Source organism: Hemitrygon akajei, chromosome 26 (assembly GCF_048418815.1).
Source record: "Hemitrygon akajei chromosome 26, sHemAka1.3, whole genome shotgun sequence".
In the NCBI taxonomy this organism is placed as follows: Eukaryota; Metazoa; Chordata; class Chondrichthyes; order Myliobatiformes; family Dasyatidae; genus Hemitrygon; species Hemitrygon akajei.
Window position 1 is genome coordinate 13,538,413 of NC_133149.1, and position 15,176 is coordinate 13,553,588.

Below are 15,176 nucleotides of genomic sequence, written 5' to 3' on the forward strand. Positions count from 1 at the left end.
GCAGGAGTAGGCCATTCGGCCCTTCGAGCCTGCACCACCATTCAGTATGATCGTGGCTGATAATCCAACTCAGAACCCTGTACCTGCTTTCTCTCCATACCCCCTGATCCCTTTAGCCACAAGGGCCATATCTAACTTCCTCTTAAATATAGCCAATGAACCGGCCTCAACTGTTTCCTGTGGCAGAGAATTCCACAGATTCACCACTCTCTGTGTGAAGGAGTTTTTCCTCATCTCGGTCCTAAAAGGCTTCCCCTTTATCCTTAAACTGTGACCCCTCATTCTGAACTTCCCCAACATCGGAAACAATCTTCCTGCATCTAGCCTGTCCAATCCCTTTAGAATTTTATACGTTTCAATAAGATCAATAATATACTATCACTGTTTTGAGGAGCTGTACCGTAAACTCCTTGGTGTTGTATTCTCTGTCCCAGCTACTAGGCTTCATCTTGTATTCCTCCTTCCCTTCAGCACCAAAGGGGTGGTGTATGTTTGGGGACCCAAGTTGCAGGATGTATACAAGTGGAATCTTGAAGTACTGCTGGACAGGATCATTGAAGGTGGCAGCATGGGTAGAATAGGTAGTTAGTATGGAGCTCGAGAGAAGGGAAGCAAGTACACACGCATCAAGTGGTCATTGGGCTACAACTGGGTTCCTGTGTCCAGCTCTGCTCTCACCAGAGGAAGGATGAGATTGCATGGGAGAGGGCGCAGAGGAGATCCTGCAGGATGTTGTCTGGATGGGATTTTGAAGTGGGAAGGCTGGGGAACTGGAAGATGTACAAAACTACCAGGAATCTAGTTACTATTTTCCCCTAGGCAAATGTCCATAAACTTGCGTTTAAGGTAAGTGGGAGGAGGTATGGCGGGGGGGGGGGTGGGGGGGAGAGGGACTTTGAATTTGGAGCTAGCTGGCTGAGTGAGGGGATGAAGGCAGCGAGGCTCTCAAATGAATTGTGTAAGTACTTTCAGTATCAGGGCACTGTAGGTTATTGACTATAACATGGCCTGTAACAGGGGAGGAATAAACTGGCCAGGCAGCACAGTTTATTCTGATTCCAACTTGCAGTTGGGCCTCTTCCTGCTTTGTCTCCTGAGTGCTCAGTTGTTTTCCTCCTTGCAAACAGTGACGTTCGGATGTGTAGCAATGCAATCAGTGGTTCTTTGCATCTCAATATATGTCAACTGTGGATGGGATAAAATGGACAAATCAACACTATTCTAATATGGTCTGGTATTGATTTGTTCTGTGTGGTGACTGCAAATGGCTGCTTGCTGTGTTAATGAGATGGCTCATGGTGAGCTCTGGCTAATTGTCTTGTTTTATTTCAATTCTTCCTCTGAACTTGCCAAAAGGGCAGTACACCAAAGTCACTCTCCATCTTGTGAATTCCTGGCACTGAAAATGGATGTATTGGATCTGACAGTGGAAGACTTCTTCAAGCTGGAGATGGACTGGCTGAAGTTGTACCTGGTGAGAGGGTCAATCTATTTACTTGGCCTTTGGCATTCTAAATGTCGGGTGGCACTGTCGAGTAGTGGTTAGCACACACTGTTACTAGCAACCAGGATCATTTCCTGCCTCTGCACGTACAAAGTTTGTGCATCCTCCCTGCGACCACACAAGTTTCTTCCGTGTGTTCTGGTTTCCTCCCATAGTCTAAAGGCCTCCTGGTTGGTAGGTTAACTGGTCATTGTAAATCGTCCCATGATTAGGCTGGGATTAGATTGGGGGTTGCTGGGTGGCGTGGTTTGAAGGGCTTGTTCCACGCTGTATGTCAATAAATAAAAGTTCTAAGTTGCAGGAGCTTTCTGTAATCAGGTTGTTGAAGCTGTAGAGAGAGAGGTGTATGGTTGTCTGTATCTGCTTGATCCAGTCTCTGCCCAGGAGGCCGCAATCCATGAAAGGTTTGATGCCGTTTCTTTTCCCTAGAAAAAAATTGCTTCGGAGCAAGTCAGCATCTACCGAGAGTCGGTGAAAGCTGCAAGAGTGAAAGTCTTGGGAAAGCTGACTGGAGCTGACCTGTAACTCCCTTATTGAAGTGCTGAGCTGGAACGGACCGCACCGGACATTAACTGTTGATAATAAAGTTGTATGCATTTTACTGTGGTTGCTTTGGAAAGTTTTCATTTGTTGCAACAGTTTAATAGATTAAACTTTGCAAGAGAGGGGTTTATTGTTGAAATGAGCTGATTCTGTCCTGGGATTTAAGCTCCCTGAGGAAATGGTTAATAACTGCTTGCTTTCCCCAATCTTCCTGAACTGAGCATGTCAACTGCGCAGTACTGCAGTTCCAATTCCTTTTCCTCGGGGTGGTGGAGAGAGGAAGCATGCCATGTCAACATCATTTGCCATTACGGGTTCATGCAGACTGCTTATAGAAAATTAGTATCTGCTCACCTTCATAGTTTCCAATGTGAGATGTTAAAGATATCGGTATGTCATTCCGTCTACCGAATAGGTTTGCACAAACCCATGTCTCCACATGGTTAGTTTGGTACTGCATCTTAGTCAAATGTAGAGCGCACAGTACATGTCTAGTCCATGCCAATCTGATCTGCACCCAGACCATACCTCTCAAAAGCCCATGTATAGTGTCTATAAAAAGTATTTCCCCCCCCCACAGCCCCAGAAGTTTTCATGTTTTAGTTTACAACTTTTAAGAGACTTTTGGATAGGTACATGGAGCTTAGAAAAGTAGAGGGCTGTGGGTAAGCCTAGTAATTTAAGGTAGGGCCATGTTTGGCACAACTTTGTGGGCCGAAGGGCCTGTATTGTGCTGTAGGGTTTCTATGTTTCACAGTGGATTTAATTTGGCTTTTTTTGACATTGATCAACAGAAGTCTTTCACGTCAAGGTGAAGACAAATCTCTACAAGTGATTTATTTAAATTACAAATAAAAACACATAGCTTGCACAAGTATTTACCCACCTCAAGTCAGTGTATATAATAGATGAACCTATTAATAGATGAACCAGCAATTACAGCCTTGAGTCTGTGTGGCTAGGTCTCTATCAGCTTTGCACATCTGGACACTGCAAAATTTCCCTGTTCTTTACAAAACTGCTCAAGCTCTGTCAGATTGCACGGGGATCGTGAGTGAACAGCCCTTTTCAAGTCCAACCACACATTCTCAATTGGATTGAGGGCTGGCCTCTGACTTGGCTGCTCCAGGACATAGCTTTGTTTTTAAGCTATTCCTATGTAGCATTGGCTCTACACCTGGGATCATTGTCTTGCTGGAAAACAGATCTTCTCAGAGGTCACAGTTCTCTTGCAGACTGCATCAAGCTTTCCCTGTATTTTGCTGCATTCATTTTACCCTCTAGCTTCACAGCCTTCCAGGGCCTGCTGCAGTGAATCATGATGCAGCCACCACCATGCATCACGGTAGGGATGCTGTCTTTTTGATAATGTGCAGTGTTCGGCTTGCGCAAAACACAGCGTTTGGTGTGATGGCTAAGAAGCTCAATTTTCATCAGTCCATAGAACCTTCTAGGTGACTTCAGGGTGTCTCACATGCCTTCTGGCAAACTCTAGCTGAGATTTCATGTGAGTTTTTAAACAGTGGCTTTCTCTTTGCCTCTTTCCCATAAAGCTGCGACTGGTGAAGCACCCGGGAAACAGTTGTACAGTGGTATGCAAAAGTTTGGGCACCCCTGGTCAAAACTTCTGTTACTGTGAATAGTTAAGTGGGTAAAAGATTACCTGATTTCCAAAAGGCATAAAGTTAAAAATGACATATTTCTTTAATATTTTAAGCAAGATTACTTTTTTATTTCCATCTTTTATAGTTTCAAAAAAAGGAAAAGGGCCTGAAGCAAACGTTTGGGCACCCTGCATGATCAGTACTTGGTAACACCCCCTTTGGCAAGTATCACAGCTAGAAAACGCTTCCTGTAGCCAGCTAAGAGTCGTTCAATTCTTGTTTGGGGGATTTTTGCCCATTCTTCCTTGCAAAAGGCTTCTAGTTCTGTAAGATTCTTGGGCTGTCTTGCATGCACTGCTCTTTTGAGGTCTATCCACAGATTTTTGATGATGTTTAGGTTGGGCCATGGCAAAACCTTCAGCTTGCGCCTCTTGTAGTCCATTGTGGATTTTGAGGTGTGTTTAGGATCATTATCCTGTTGTAGAAGCCATCCTCTTTTCATTTTCAGCTTTTTTACAGATGGTGTGATGTTTGCTTGCAGAATTTGCTGGTATTTAATTGAATTCATTCTTCCCTCTACCAGCGAAATGTTCCCCATGCCACTGGCTGCAACACAAGCCCAAAGCATGATCGATCCACCCCCTTGCTTAACAGTTGGTTGTAGTGAAGTGTTCTTTTCATGAAATTCTGCACCCTTTACAAATTGGATTAGTAAGTATGCAGATGATACTAAGGTGGTGTTGTGCATAATGAAGTAGGTTTTCAAGGCTTGCAGAGAGATTTAGGCCCGTTAGAAGAGTGGGCTGAACGATGGCAGATGGAGTTTAATGCTGATAAGCATGAGGTGCTACATTTTGGTAGGACTAATCCAAATAGGACATACATGGTTAACGGTTGGGCATTGAAGAATGCAGTAGAACAGAGTGATCTAGGAATAATGGTGCATAGTTCCCTGAAGGTGGAATCTCATGTGGATAGGGTGGTGAAGAAAGCTTTTGGTATGCTGGCCTTTATAAATCAGAGCATTGAGTATAGGAGTTGGGGTGTAATGTTAAAATTGTACAAGGCATTGGTAAGACCAAATTTGGAGTATTGTGCACAGTTCTGGTCACCAAATTATAGGAAAGATGTCAACAAAATAGAGAGAGTACCGAAAAGATTTACTAGAATGTTACCTGGGTTTCACCACCTAAGTTACAGAGAAAGGTTGATCAAGTTAGGTCTTTATTCTTTGGAGTGTAGAAGGTTGCAGGGGATTTGATAGAGGTATTTAAAATTGAGGGGGATATAGAGTTGACATGGATAGGCTTTTTTCATTGAGAGTAGGGGAGATTCAAACAAGGGGACATGAGTTGAGAGGGGCAAAAGTTTAGCGGTAACACGAGGGGTAACTTTACTCAGAGTGGTAGCCGTGTGGAACGAGCTTCCAGTAGAAGTGGTAGAGGCAGGTTTGATATTGTCTTTTTTTAAAAAAAGATAAGTATATGGACAGGAAAGGAATGGGGGATTATGGGCTGAGTGCAGGTCGGTGGGACTAGGTGAGAGTAAGCATTCAGCACGGACTAGAAGGGCCGAGATGGCCTGTTTCTGTGCTGTAATTGTTATATCGTACTGTATTCAGTGGTAAGTGAGAGGGGCCCGAGGTAAATGTGGGGTGCGATGTCTCTTGAAGCTCTGAAATGGGTAGGTTCAATTGTCTCCACAGGATGTTGGAGTTGGGATATCGTGAGAAACTGCAGGCCAATCAATTGCAGCCTTTCTCTGCCTTCAAGCACCACTTGTATCACCAGCAACAGTTAATCTGCCGGAAGAACTCAGCAGGTCACGCTTGTAACACTTCAAACTGCTTTCAGTATTCCTGGATTTTAGTTGGGAATGTAACAGAGTACGAACCTGGTGGACACGTGGATTGTAAGAGGAAGAAAGAGAAACCCGAAATTGGGGAAAATCAGAGTTCACACTATCCTGCTGGCAAAATGGTGTTCTAGTCGGTGCTTTTCCTTGTGGAGGAGGGAGGACGTTTAGGTTGTTGAGGGAATGAGGTGGGATACAGAGTGCCAGTCTTTCAGGTTGCCCAGGCTTGATGTGGCATTGCTTTTGTTAGAGGAGGCCACATCAAGAGAACAAAATATAGTAGATGAATTCAGGTGCAGATGGATCTTGGCGCAGGCTTGCTTCTTTATAAGTCAGTTGTCAAGTGATGGCTCCTGGGGAAGGAGTGCATTAACAAAGCTGGTTAAGGTGGAGGAAAAGCAGGGGCATCGGAGCAATTTTTTAAAATACTTTAAACCTGTCTAAATGATGTCCCTTGAATTTTATGCCTTTCAGCTGCTCAAATTGTCTACTGATTTGGTCTTTCTGCTGGTTGAGATTTTTATCAGGAGCAAGTCCAAAGGCATCTGGAGTTGTCCCCGACAACATCTCAACCAGTGGATAGGCTAGCCTTGAGCTATACCCAGAGTGAGTGCTGCTGGGTGTATACAAATGCATTTTAAAGTAGTGCTCCCACAATGGGAATTGTCTCAGATGCTTTATTTTGTTTTCAATATCTGTATCAGCTGGCAACATGAATTAAATTAACTGACAGAACCAAGCCAGAAGAATGTGGCTTGATACAGTGGCTTTACAAATGTGTCGCAACGGAGGTGTTGCTGGAGGAACAGTGGATCAGGCTTTGGATAAGTTTGCGGACAATACAAAGATAGGTGGAATGTCTAGAAGTCTTTAAGACAGATGAGGAGAATGGGCAAAAAGTGCAGATGGAATAATGTCCAGAAATGTATGGTCATGCACTTTGGAAGAAGGAATAAAAGTATAGTGGGTTTTTTAAATGATAGCCTCCCATCCATTTATTCATCCAAATTTCTCTTAAATGTTCAAATCAAACCTGTATCCACCACTTCCATTGGCAGTTCATCCCACACTCTCACTACCCTCTGAGTGAAGAAGTTCCCCTTAAACATTTCATCTTTCACCCTTAACCTATGACCTCTAGTTCTCATCTCACCCAACTTCAGTGGAAAAAGCCTGCTTGCATTTATCCTATCTACAGTATACCACTCATAACTAATCATGGGGATCTCATTGAAATCTATCAAATTGGAAGGCCTTGATAGTGTGGATATGGAGAGTATGTTTCCTACAGTACAGGAATCGAGAACCAGAGGGCACCAACCTCAATAAAGGATATCCCTTTAGAACAGATGAGAATGAATTTCTTTCACATGAGAAAACCTGTGGATGCTGGAAATCCAAAGCAACACAAAATGCTGGAGGAACTCAGCAGGCCAGGCAGCATCTGTGGAAGAGTAAACAGTTGATGTTTCAGGCTGAGATCCTTCTTGCCTTCCTTTCCAGTCCTGAAGTCAGAGGAATTACAAGGTGGCAGGTAATGAGTTAAACTGGGAGAGGGGAAGGGGTGAAGTAAAAAGCTGGAAAGTTGATTGGTGGAAGAGAAAGACTGGAGAAGGGGGAAATCTAATGGAGGACAGAAGACCATGGAAGAAAGGGGAGAGGGGAATGGTGGAGGGGGTGGGGGGCAATTACCAGAAGTTTGAGAAATCCATGTTCATGCCATCAGGTTGGAGGCTACCCAGGGGAAATATAAGGTGTTGCTCCTCCAACCTGAGTGGGGCCTCATCACAACAGTTGAGGTGGCCATGGACTGAAATGTCAGAATGGGAAGTAGAATTGAAGTGGGCAGCCAGTGGGAGATCCTGCTTTCTGATGCACCATCAAAAACTCACTCTGAGACATAAGAAGCGAGATATCGGCTTTTATTGACTGGAAGAATGAACAACACTACATCCTGGAGAATGAGGCTGGGCACAGGCCTCAATCGCCTTTATACAGGGGTCTGTGGGAGGAGCCACAGGAGCAGTCCAGACAGGTATATGTAGTTCACCACACTTTCTCTGACAGACAGACTGAAGGTGAAGTGGTCTCCCAATCAATGGATCTCACCAATATACAGTAGGCCACACAGAGCACTGGATACAGTAAATGACCCCAGTGGGCTAGCAGGTGAAGTGTCACACCTGGAAGGACTTTTTAAGGCCCTGAATAGTAGGGAGATGGTGTAGCACTTGTTCTGCTTGCAAGGATAAGTTCTAGGAGGAAGATCAGTGGGGAGGGATGAATGGACAAGGGAGTCATGTGGGGGGGGTGATCCCTGTGGAAACTGGGGGTTGGGGTTGGGGGTGGGGGGGAAGAAAGAGGGAGAGAGATGCCTGGCGGTGAGATCCTGTTGAAGATGGTGGAAGTTACGAGAATTATGTGCTGGATGTGGAGGCTAGTGGGGTGGTAGCTGAGGACAAGAGGAATCCTACCCCTGGTGGTGGGAGGATGGGGTTGAGGCAGATATGCACAAAAAGTAAAAGATGCAGGTGAGGGTAGTGTTGATGGTGGAGGCAGGAAAGCCCCTTCAAAGAAAGGACATCTCAATTTTGGAATGAAATGCCTCATCCTGAGAGCAGATGGGGCAGAGATGGAGGAGATGAGAGAAGGGGTGGTGTTTTTTTTTATTTACAAGTAATGTTGGGAAGAGGCATGCCATGTAGCTGTGAGAGTCAGTGGGTTATCTGTAGATAGACTGTCTCCAGAGATGGAGAAAGGGGAGGGAGGTGTTGGAAATGGACAGGTGAATTTGAGGGTAGGGTGAAGTTGGAGGCAAAGTTGATGAGCTTGCATGGGTGCAGAAAGCTGCACTAATGCAGTTGTTGATGTAGCGTAGGAAAAATTGGAGTGATCATCCATAGTAAAAATAAGACGATGGGGGCCAGGGAACTTGATTGCTGAAAAGATCCAGAGCCTGTGAAGTGCCACAGATGTAGGTGGGAAGGGACTGAACTGGGGCATGGAATAAAACGGAGTGGAAGTATGCAGATAAGTTTGGTGGGGTAGGAGCAATCAGAAACAATGGGTCTACCTGGACAAGCAGGTTTGTGGACCTTGGGTAGGAGTTGGAAACCGGAAGTGTGAGGTAAGGAAACTGAGGTTGGTGGCTGTGGATGGGAGATCCTTGGAGTTAATACGGTCAGCAATGGTGCAGGAGACAATGGCCTGGTGCTCCTCAGTGGGGTCTGGTTCAGGGGGCAAGTAAGAGGTGTCACCAGGCCTCAGTCCAGCAGACTACTACAGCACCCCTGTTGTTGGCAGGTTTGATGTTGAAGTGGGATGAGAGTGGCGAGCAGCACATTCAGAGGGAGTAAGATTAGAATCGGGGAGAAGTGTGTTAAAGTCAAGATGTTTGATGTCTCGCCTACCGTTTGCAATGAAAAGATCCAGACCGGAGGGGTGGCCAGGAAGAGGAGGAGGGCTGAAAATGGGAGAAGGGGTAATCGGTGTGGGGTGGAGAGTCCTTATCAAAGAAGTAGGAATGGAGGTGACGGAAAAAGAGTTTAATGTCATGGCAGGTGCAGGGAGACAAAGTGAACGTTCTGCCTCGGGAAGGTCAGAGGGAATTGTGAAGACCTGGCATGGATGAGAGCTGGGATTCTTTAATCTCTTTAGCCAGAGGGTGGTGACTCTGGAATTACTTGCCACAGATAGCTTTGGAGGTGAAGTCATCGGATATATTTAAAACAGAGGTTGATAGGTTCTTGATTAGTAAGGGTGTTAAAGGTTACAGGGAGAAAGCAGAAGAATGGGGTTGAGAGGGGCAATAAATCATCAGCCATGATGGCATAGCAGAGCAGACTTAATGAGCCAAATGTCTTAAAGGTAACACCAAATTTCAGATGATCTGTTCCTGGGTAGGCTCTGTGACATTCACCTCTAGGAGTCGATCACTGGTGCATTCTATCGTTTTGTCAATGAGAGCTTTGCCAGTTTGGTTCATCCAATTGCCATACATCAGGATCAGGTTTCTTATTGACATGTCATTAAATTCATTGTTTGATGGCGGCAGTACAGTGCAAGACACAACTATTACAAAACTAAACAGTGCAAAAGACTGATGGAGATCCAGAAGGTGACAGCCTGTCAAGTGATAGTTTAGCACATCAATGGCATGTCAAATATGCATGTACCTGCCTGCCAATCGATAGGACAGTACAGTCATTTCACTGAGTAAAACAGTACATGCCATTAATAATAATAAATGCATAATAAATTGTCCCCTCTGGTTCAAGAGCCTGATAGTTGAGGGCTAATAACTATTCCTGAACAAGGTGGTGTGGGTCCAAAGGCTCCTCTACCTCCTTCCTTTTTTATAGACCACCCAATAGTAACAGGGACATTGAGGAGCAGATAGGGTGACAGATTCTGGAAAGGGTTGTTGTGGTGGGAGCTTTTAATTTCCCAAATATAGATTAGCATCTCCTTAGAGTGAGGGGTTTAGATGGGGTGGAGTTTGTTAGGTGTGTTCAGGAAGGTTTCTTGACACAATATGTAGATAAGCCTACAAGAAGAGAAGTTGTACCTGATCTAGTATTGGGAAATGAACCTGGTCAGGTGTCGAGTCTCTCAGAGGGAGAGCATTTTGGAGATGGTGATCACAATTCTATCTCCATTACCAAAGCATTGGAGAGGGATAGGAGTAGACAAGTTAGGAAAGTGATTAATTGGTTTTCCCGGTGACGTCATCGTTGAGAATGGCAGCTTAAGTCACTAGCTCCTCCGGAAAAATGAGTATTAAGCCCTGTTAACCCATCAAATAAAATATTTTTTGAAAAATATTTGAACTGAAAAGAGGGACAAGAATGGGGAAAAAGAATGGAAATAAAAAAAGCGACACTGCGGAGCCTGCATCCGAGAGGAGTGCAGCGAGCGGATCTCCTACCCGACCGCGTGCTAGCAAGGCGGACGCTGGGCCTCATTCAGACGAAGCGGTGAATATCTTCGAAATCCTGACAGAAATAATGGAGGTCCAGAAAGATATAAAGCAGCAGCTCCGTGATATTAAGGCAGAGCTCGCCAGCGTCAATCAAAAAATAGAGGTGGCAGAGACTGGAATTGAGAAGGTGGAAGATCACGTTCAAAACGTGGAACGGATACTGAGTAAGACAATAAAAAACATACATCACCAAGAAGGTAAACTGCTTGACCTGGAGGGGAGATCACAGTGGAAAAATATCAGAATCTACAACGTTCCAGAAGGAGCGGAGGGCTCGTCTATGACGAAGTTTGTCGGAAAGTTACTGCGGGACGCGCTGGATCTTCCCCCAGCTATGAAGCTGGAAGTCGAAAGAGCCCACCGCGCGTTAGTCCCAAAACATACCCAGGATAGAAAGCCACGCTCAGTAATAATTAAATTCCTTCAGCATCAAGGCAGAGATTCTACGAAGGGCCTGGGGTAAGAAGAGAGTGTTTTTAGAGGATAAATTAATATATTTCGACCAAGATTCCCCCCTGCAGTCCTCCAGAAACGCAAAGAATACCCTGAAGAAAAGCGAGTACTAAAGCAAAATAAGATTAGATTTCAAACTCTGTACCCTGCTAAACTTCGAGTGTTTTATGACAACTGGACACGGTTGTACCAGACAGTGGAAGAGGTGACTACAGACATGAAGGCCAGAGGGTTGCCCGTCAGCATAATCAAAACGAGGGAAAGCCTGACTGAGGAATTATCCCGCACCGCTTGGGAAGTAATGCGAGAATTGAGAAGGCAGAAGACGGGAGGAGGCCGAGAGAAATATATCAGGAAGAGATGGGGAGTTTCCCAAAGACAGTCCTCATGCCCTTCAGAAGAGCCACAAGGTTTGGCTAACTTTAAAAATGTTGAGAAGCTAAATGGAAGCAAAAGTACACGGTGATATACCTATCTCGAGAAATACTTATTATAATGTGGATTTTATATTACCGTACTTAATTATTCTTCATTCACTCACTTACTCCTTTTTCCCCACCAAAATGAGAATATATATATGAGTGTAATGTGTGTGTGTGTGTATATATATATATATATATATATATATATATATATATATATATTTGTGCATGTGCATATATATGTACAAATGTGTATACATGTATAGGAGGAGTACACAGGGAAATCTCTTCTGTGTAATGGATTTGTTCACTGACTTTTATGAATACTGCAATGGGGGCCCTCAACTCACAAGTAGGAGGGGTTATCCCCCACAGCTAGACATTTCCTCTAGCTCAACGCAGGGTCATCTACTGGAGACCTCAGCCTTGGAATCACACGTTTGTTGCCATTTTTGTTATTATTTGCATTTCTTGGTTCTTATTTGTTCAGGGAATAGATCGATTAAGTTTTATTCTAATTTCAATGATATAGTGACAGATAAATACAGATGGCTAAGGACAAGGTAAAATTCATTTCTTTTAATGTAAATTGGCTATTAAATCCAATCAAACGTAAGAGAATTTTATCCAAAATTGAAAAAAAAGAACAAGCCCATGTAGTATATTTACAGGAAACTCATTTAAGTGATAATGAGCATAAAAAACTAAAGAGAATGAGCTTCACTAATCTGTTTTTCTCCTCATATAAATCAGGACATAGGAGAGGAGTTGCTATTCTTATCTCAAGTAAGCTAAATTTTGAAAAAGTATTCGAAATGGGAGATAAAGAGGGCAGATATATTCTGGTAAGGAGGAATATAGACCGCAATTCAGTTACTCTATTGAATATATACACAGCCCCGGGAAATGATATTGGTTTCTTTCAGAAAATTACTGATATTATGGTAACGGAAACAAAAGGTCTCCTGATATGTGGGGGAGACTTAAATTTACAATTACAACCAAACTTAGGCTCTTCCAATAGAAAAACCTATGAAACAAAATCTTTACATAAGAAAGTTAATACACTTTTTGAGGATGTTGGTTTAATTGATATATGGAGGGACCTATTCCCTGACAGAAGGGATTACACACATTATTCTGCTCCCCATTCTGTATATACAAGAATAGACTGTTTCATAACATTTGGAAAAGACAAAATAAACACCTGTGGAATTGGGACAATAGATGTAAGTGACCATGCATCTATATATTTATCTGTTGATTTTGACCTACAACCAAAGAATACTATTTGGAAACTAAATTCAAGTCTACTCAATGATCCGTACTTTAAGGAACAAATTAAAAAAGAAATTGGTCTCTACTTAGAATTTAATGATAATGGAGAGGTTTCACCTCCCATTTTATGGGATAATCTGAAGGCGGTCTTAAGAGGGAAAATTATAGCGATATCTTCATATAAGGAATAAAACGTTAGAGGAATTACAAAATAGGCTGAAGGAACTAGAGAAAAAACACAAATTGAATTTTTACAGGATACATTAGGGGAAATTAAAAGAATTAAGAATGAAATAAATAATTTGGCTGTGCAAGAAATCAGGAAAAACTTAATGTTTCTGAAACAGAGACATTATGAAAGTGGATCGAAATCTATGAAAATACTGGCGTGGAAACTGGAAAAAAAAAGCAGAAAATACAATTCATAGAATTAGGGACCTAAGAATGAAAATGATAAAAAAAAATAATTTAAGTGAAATTCAAGAAGCTTTTGAAGTGTTTTACAAAACTCTATATTCCAAAGTTCCAGGGGGAAGCATAACCCAAATTGACACCACCTTGAATTCTCTAGAGTTACCCACTTTAAGCGAAGAACAAAATAGAACGATGACTGCTGACATAACTGAAATTGAATTAAAAACTGCAATTAGTAGGCTTAAATTAAGCAAGTCACCAGGATCAGATGGGTATACAGCAGAGTGGTACAAAAAATTTAAAAATGAGTTAATTCCTGTTTTACTCCCCACACTGAACTGGGCTCTAAAAAAAGGCCCAAATGCCACTCAGTTGGAAGGAAGCAATAATCTCAGCTATACAGAAAGAAGGCAAGGATAAAATGGAATGCGGGTCATTTAGACCAATATCCGTTCTTAATGTAGATTATAGGTTATTTACCTTCATCGTGGCCAAACGATTAGAGGAGTTTCTACCCATACTGATATGTAATGATCAGGCAGGTTTTATACGACAACGCCAGACACAAGACAATATACGAAGGGCACTTCACATTATGGATCATATGCAAAAAAAATAAAAATTGAAGCAACAGTGATAAGCGTGGACGCTGAAAAAGCATTTGATTTGGTTAATTGGAATTTTCTTTACAGAGTTTTACATAGATTTGGTTTCCAAGACACAATTATTAAAACTATACAGACACTATATGACAATCCTACTGCTAGGATTAAAATCAATGGATATTTATCAAATAGTCTTACCCTAGAAAGAGGCACGAGACAGGGTTGTGTATGGTCACCACTACTCTTCGCGTTATATCTGGTACCGTTAGCTCAATACATCAGACAAAATGAAGATATCAGGGGAATTACTATTTTTTAAAATTTTATTTATTAAATTTTAGAGATTACAAAGAATAAATGTGGTGATAAAATAGTAAGAAAAATGATATTAACCCTCCCCCCCTCCCCTTAACCCTTATCTAAAGAAAGAAAAAAAAGAAAGAAAAGAAAGATTGCCTGGATATCGGAGGATCCCCACATGCTCCATGGAGTTCAAAATAATTTTGATATTTATTTTCACTTTCCCCAATTACTATAATTTTATCTTCAAAGGACCTATGTATCTAATCCTATCTTTTGTAAGTATGGGGACCAAATTTTCAAAAATATATCATATTCATTTCTTAGATTATACGTAATTTTTTCAAGTGGAATACAACTATGTATTTCATTATTCCAATGATCCATAGTTAAATTTAAATCAGATTTCCAAGTAACTGCGATAACTTTTTTGGCTACTGCCAATGCAATTTTTATAAATTTTTTCTGATACTTATTCAATTTAAATTTTGTTATTGTCCCTTCAATGTCTCCTAATAAAAATAATAATGGACTATGTGGGAGTTGTACTCCAGTAATTTGTTCCAATAAAAGTCTTAAATTAATCCAAAATGGTTGGATTTTAAAACAAGACCAAGTAGAATGTAAAAAAGTACCAATTTCTTGTTTACATCGAAAACATTGGTCAGACATATTTGAATTTAATCTATTTATTTTCTGTGGTGTTATATATAATTGATATAAAAATTATATTGTATTAATCTAAGTCGAACATTTAGTGTATTTCTCATACTATCAGAACATAATCTTGACCAATTTTTTCCATCAATTTTAACATTCAGATCAGATTCCCATTTTTGTCTTGATTTATGAATTCCTAATTTAATTGTCTGCTTTTGAATCAAATTATACATACAAGATGTAATTTTTAAAATTTTTCCTTTCTGAATTAATATTTCTATTTCACTAGGTTTTGGCATCAACATTGTTTGTCCCAGCTTTTCTCGTAAATAGGCTTTTAATTGAAAATAACAGAAAAGAGTGTTATTTGATATTTTATATTTATTTTTTAATTGATCAAACGACATCAATATACCTCTTCAAAACAGTCACCTATATATTTAATCCCCTTTTGAAACCAATTATGTAAAAGTTTATTATCCATTGTAAAAGGAATAAACCTATTTTGAATTAAAGTCCTTTTTGCTAATAAAGATTTCTTTATCTCATCGTCCATAT

At 41.5% G+C, this 15,176-nt stretch overlaps 1 protein-coding gene across 3 annotated transcripts in view; it reads left to right on the plus strand.

The window, feature by feature from the left end:
• Positions 1-2,105, plus strand: part of LOC140716758 (baculoviral IAP repeat-containing protein 5.1-like) — a 42,884-nt gene extending 40,779 nt beyond the window's left edge. For all 3 annotated transcript variants that reach the window (XM_073029589.1, XM_073029588.1, XM_073029587.1), the window contains 2 exons: positions 1,357-1,474; positions 1,934-2,105. In XM_073029589.1, the coding sequence (XP_072885690.1) occupies positions 1,357-1,474; positions 1,934-2,029 (214 nt within the window). In that variant the 3' untranslated portion in view covers positions 2,030-2,105. The remainder of the gene's footprint in view (positions 1-1,356; positions 1,475-1,933) is intronic.
• Positions 2,106-15,176: the final 13,071 nt, after the last annotated feature.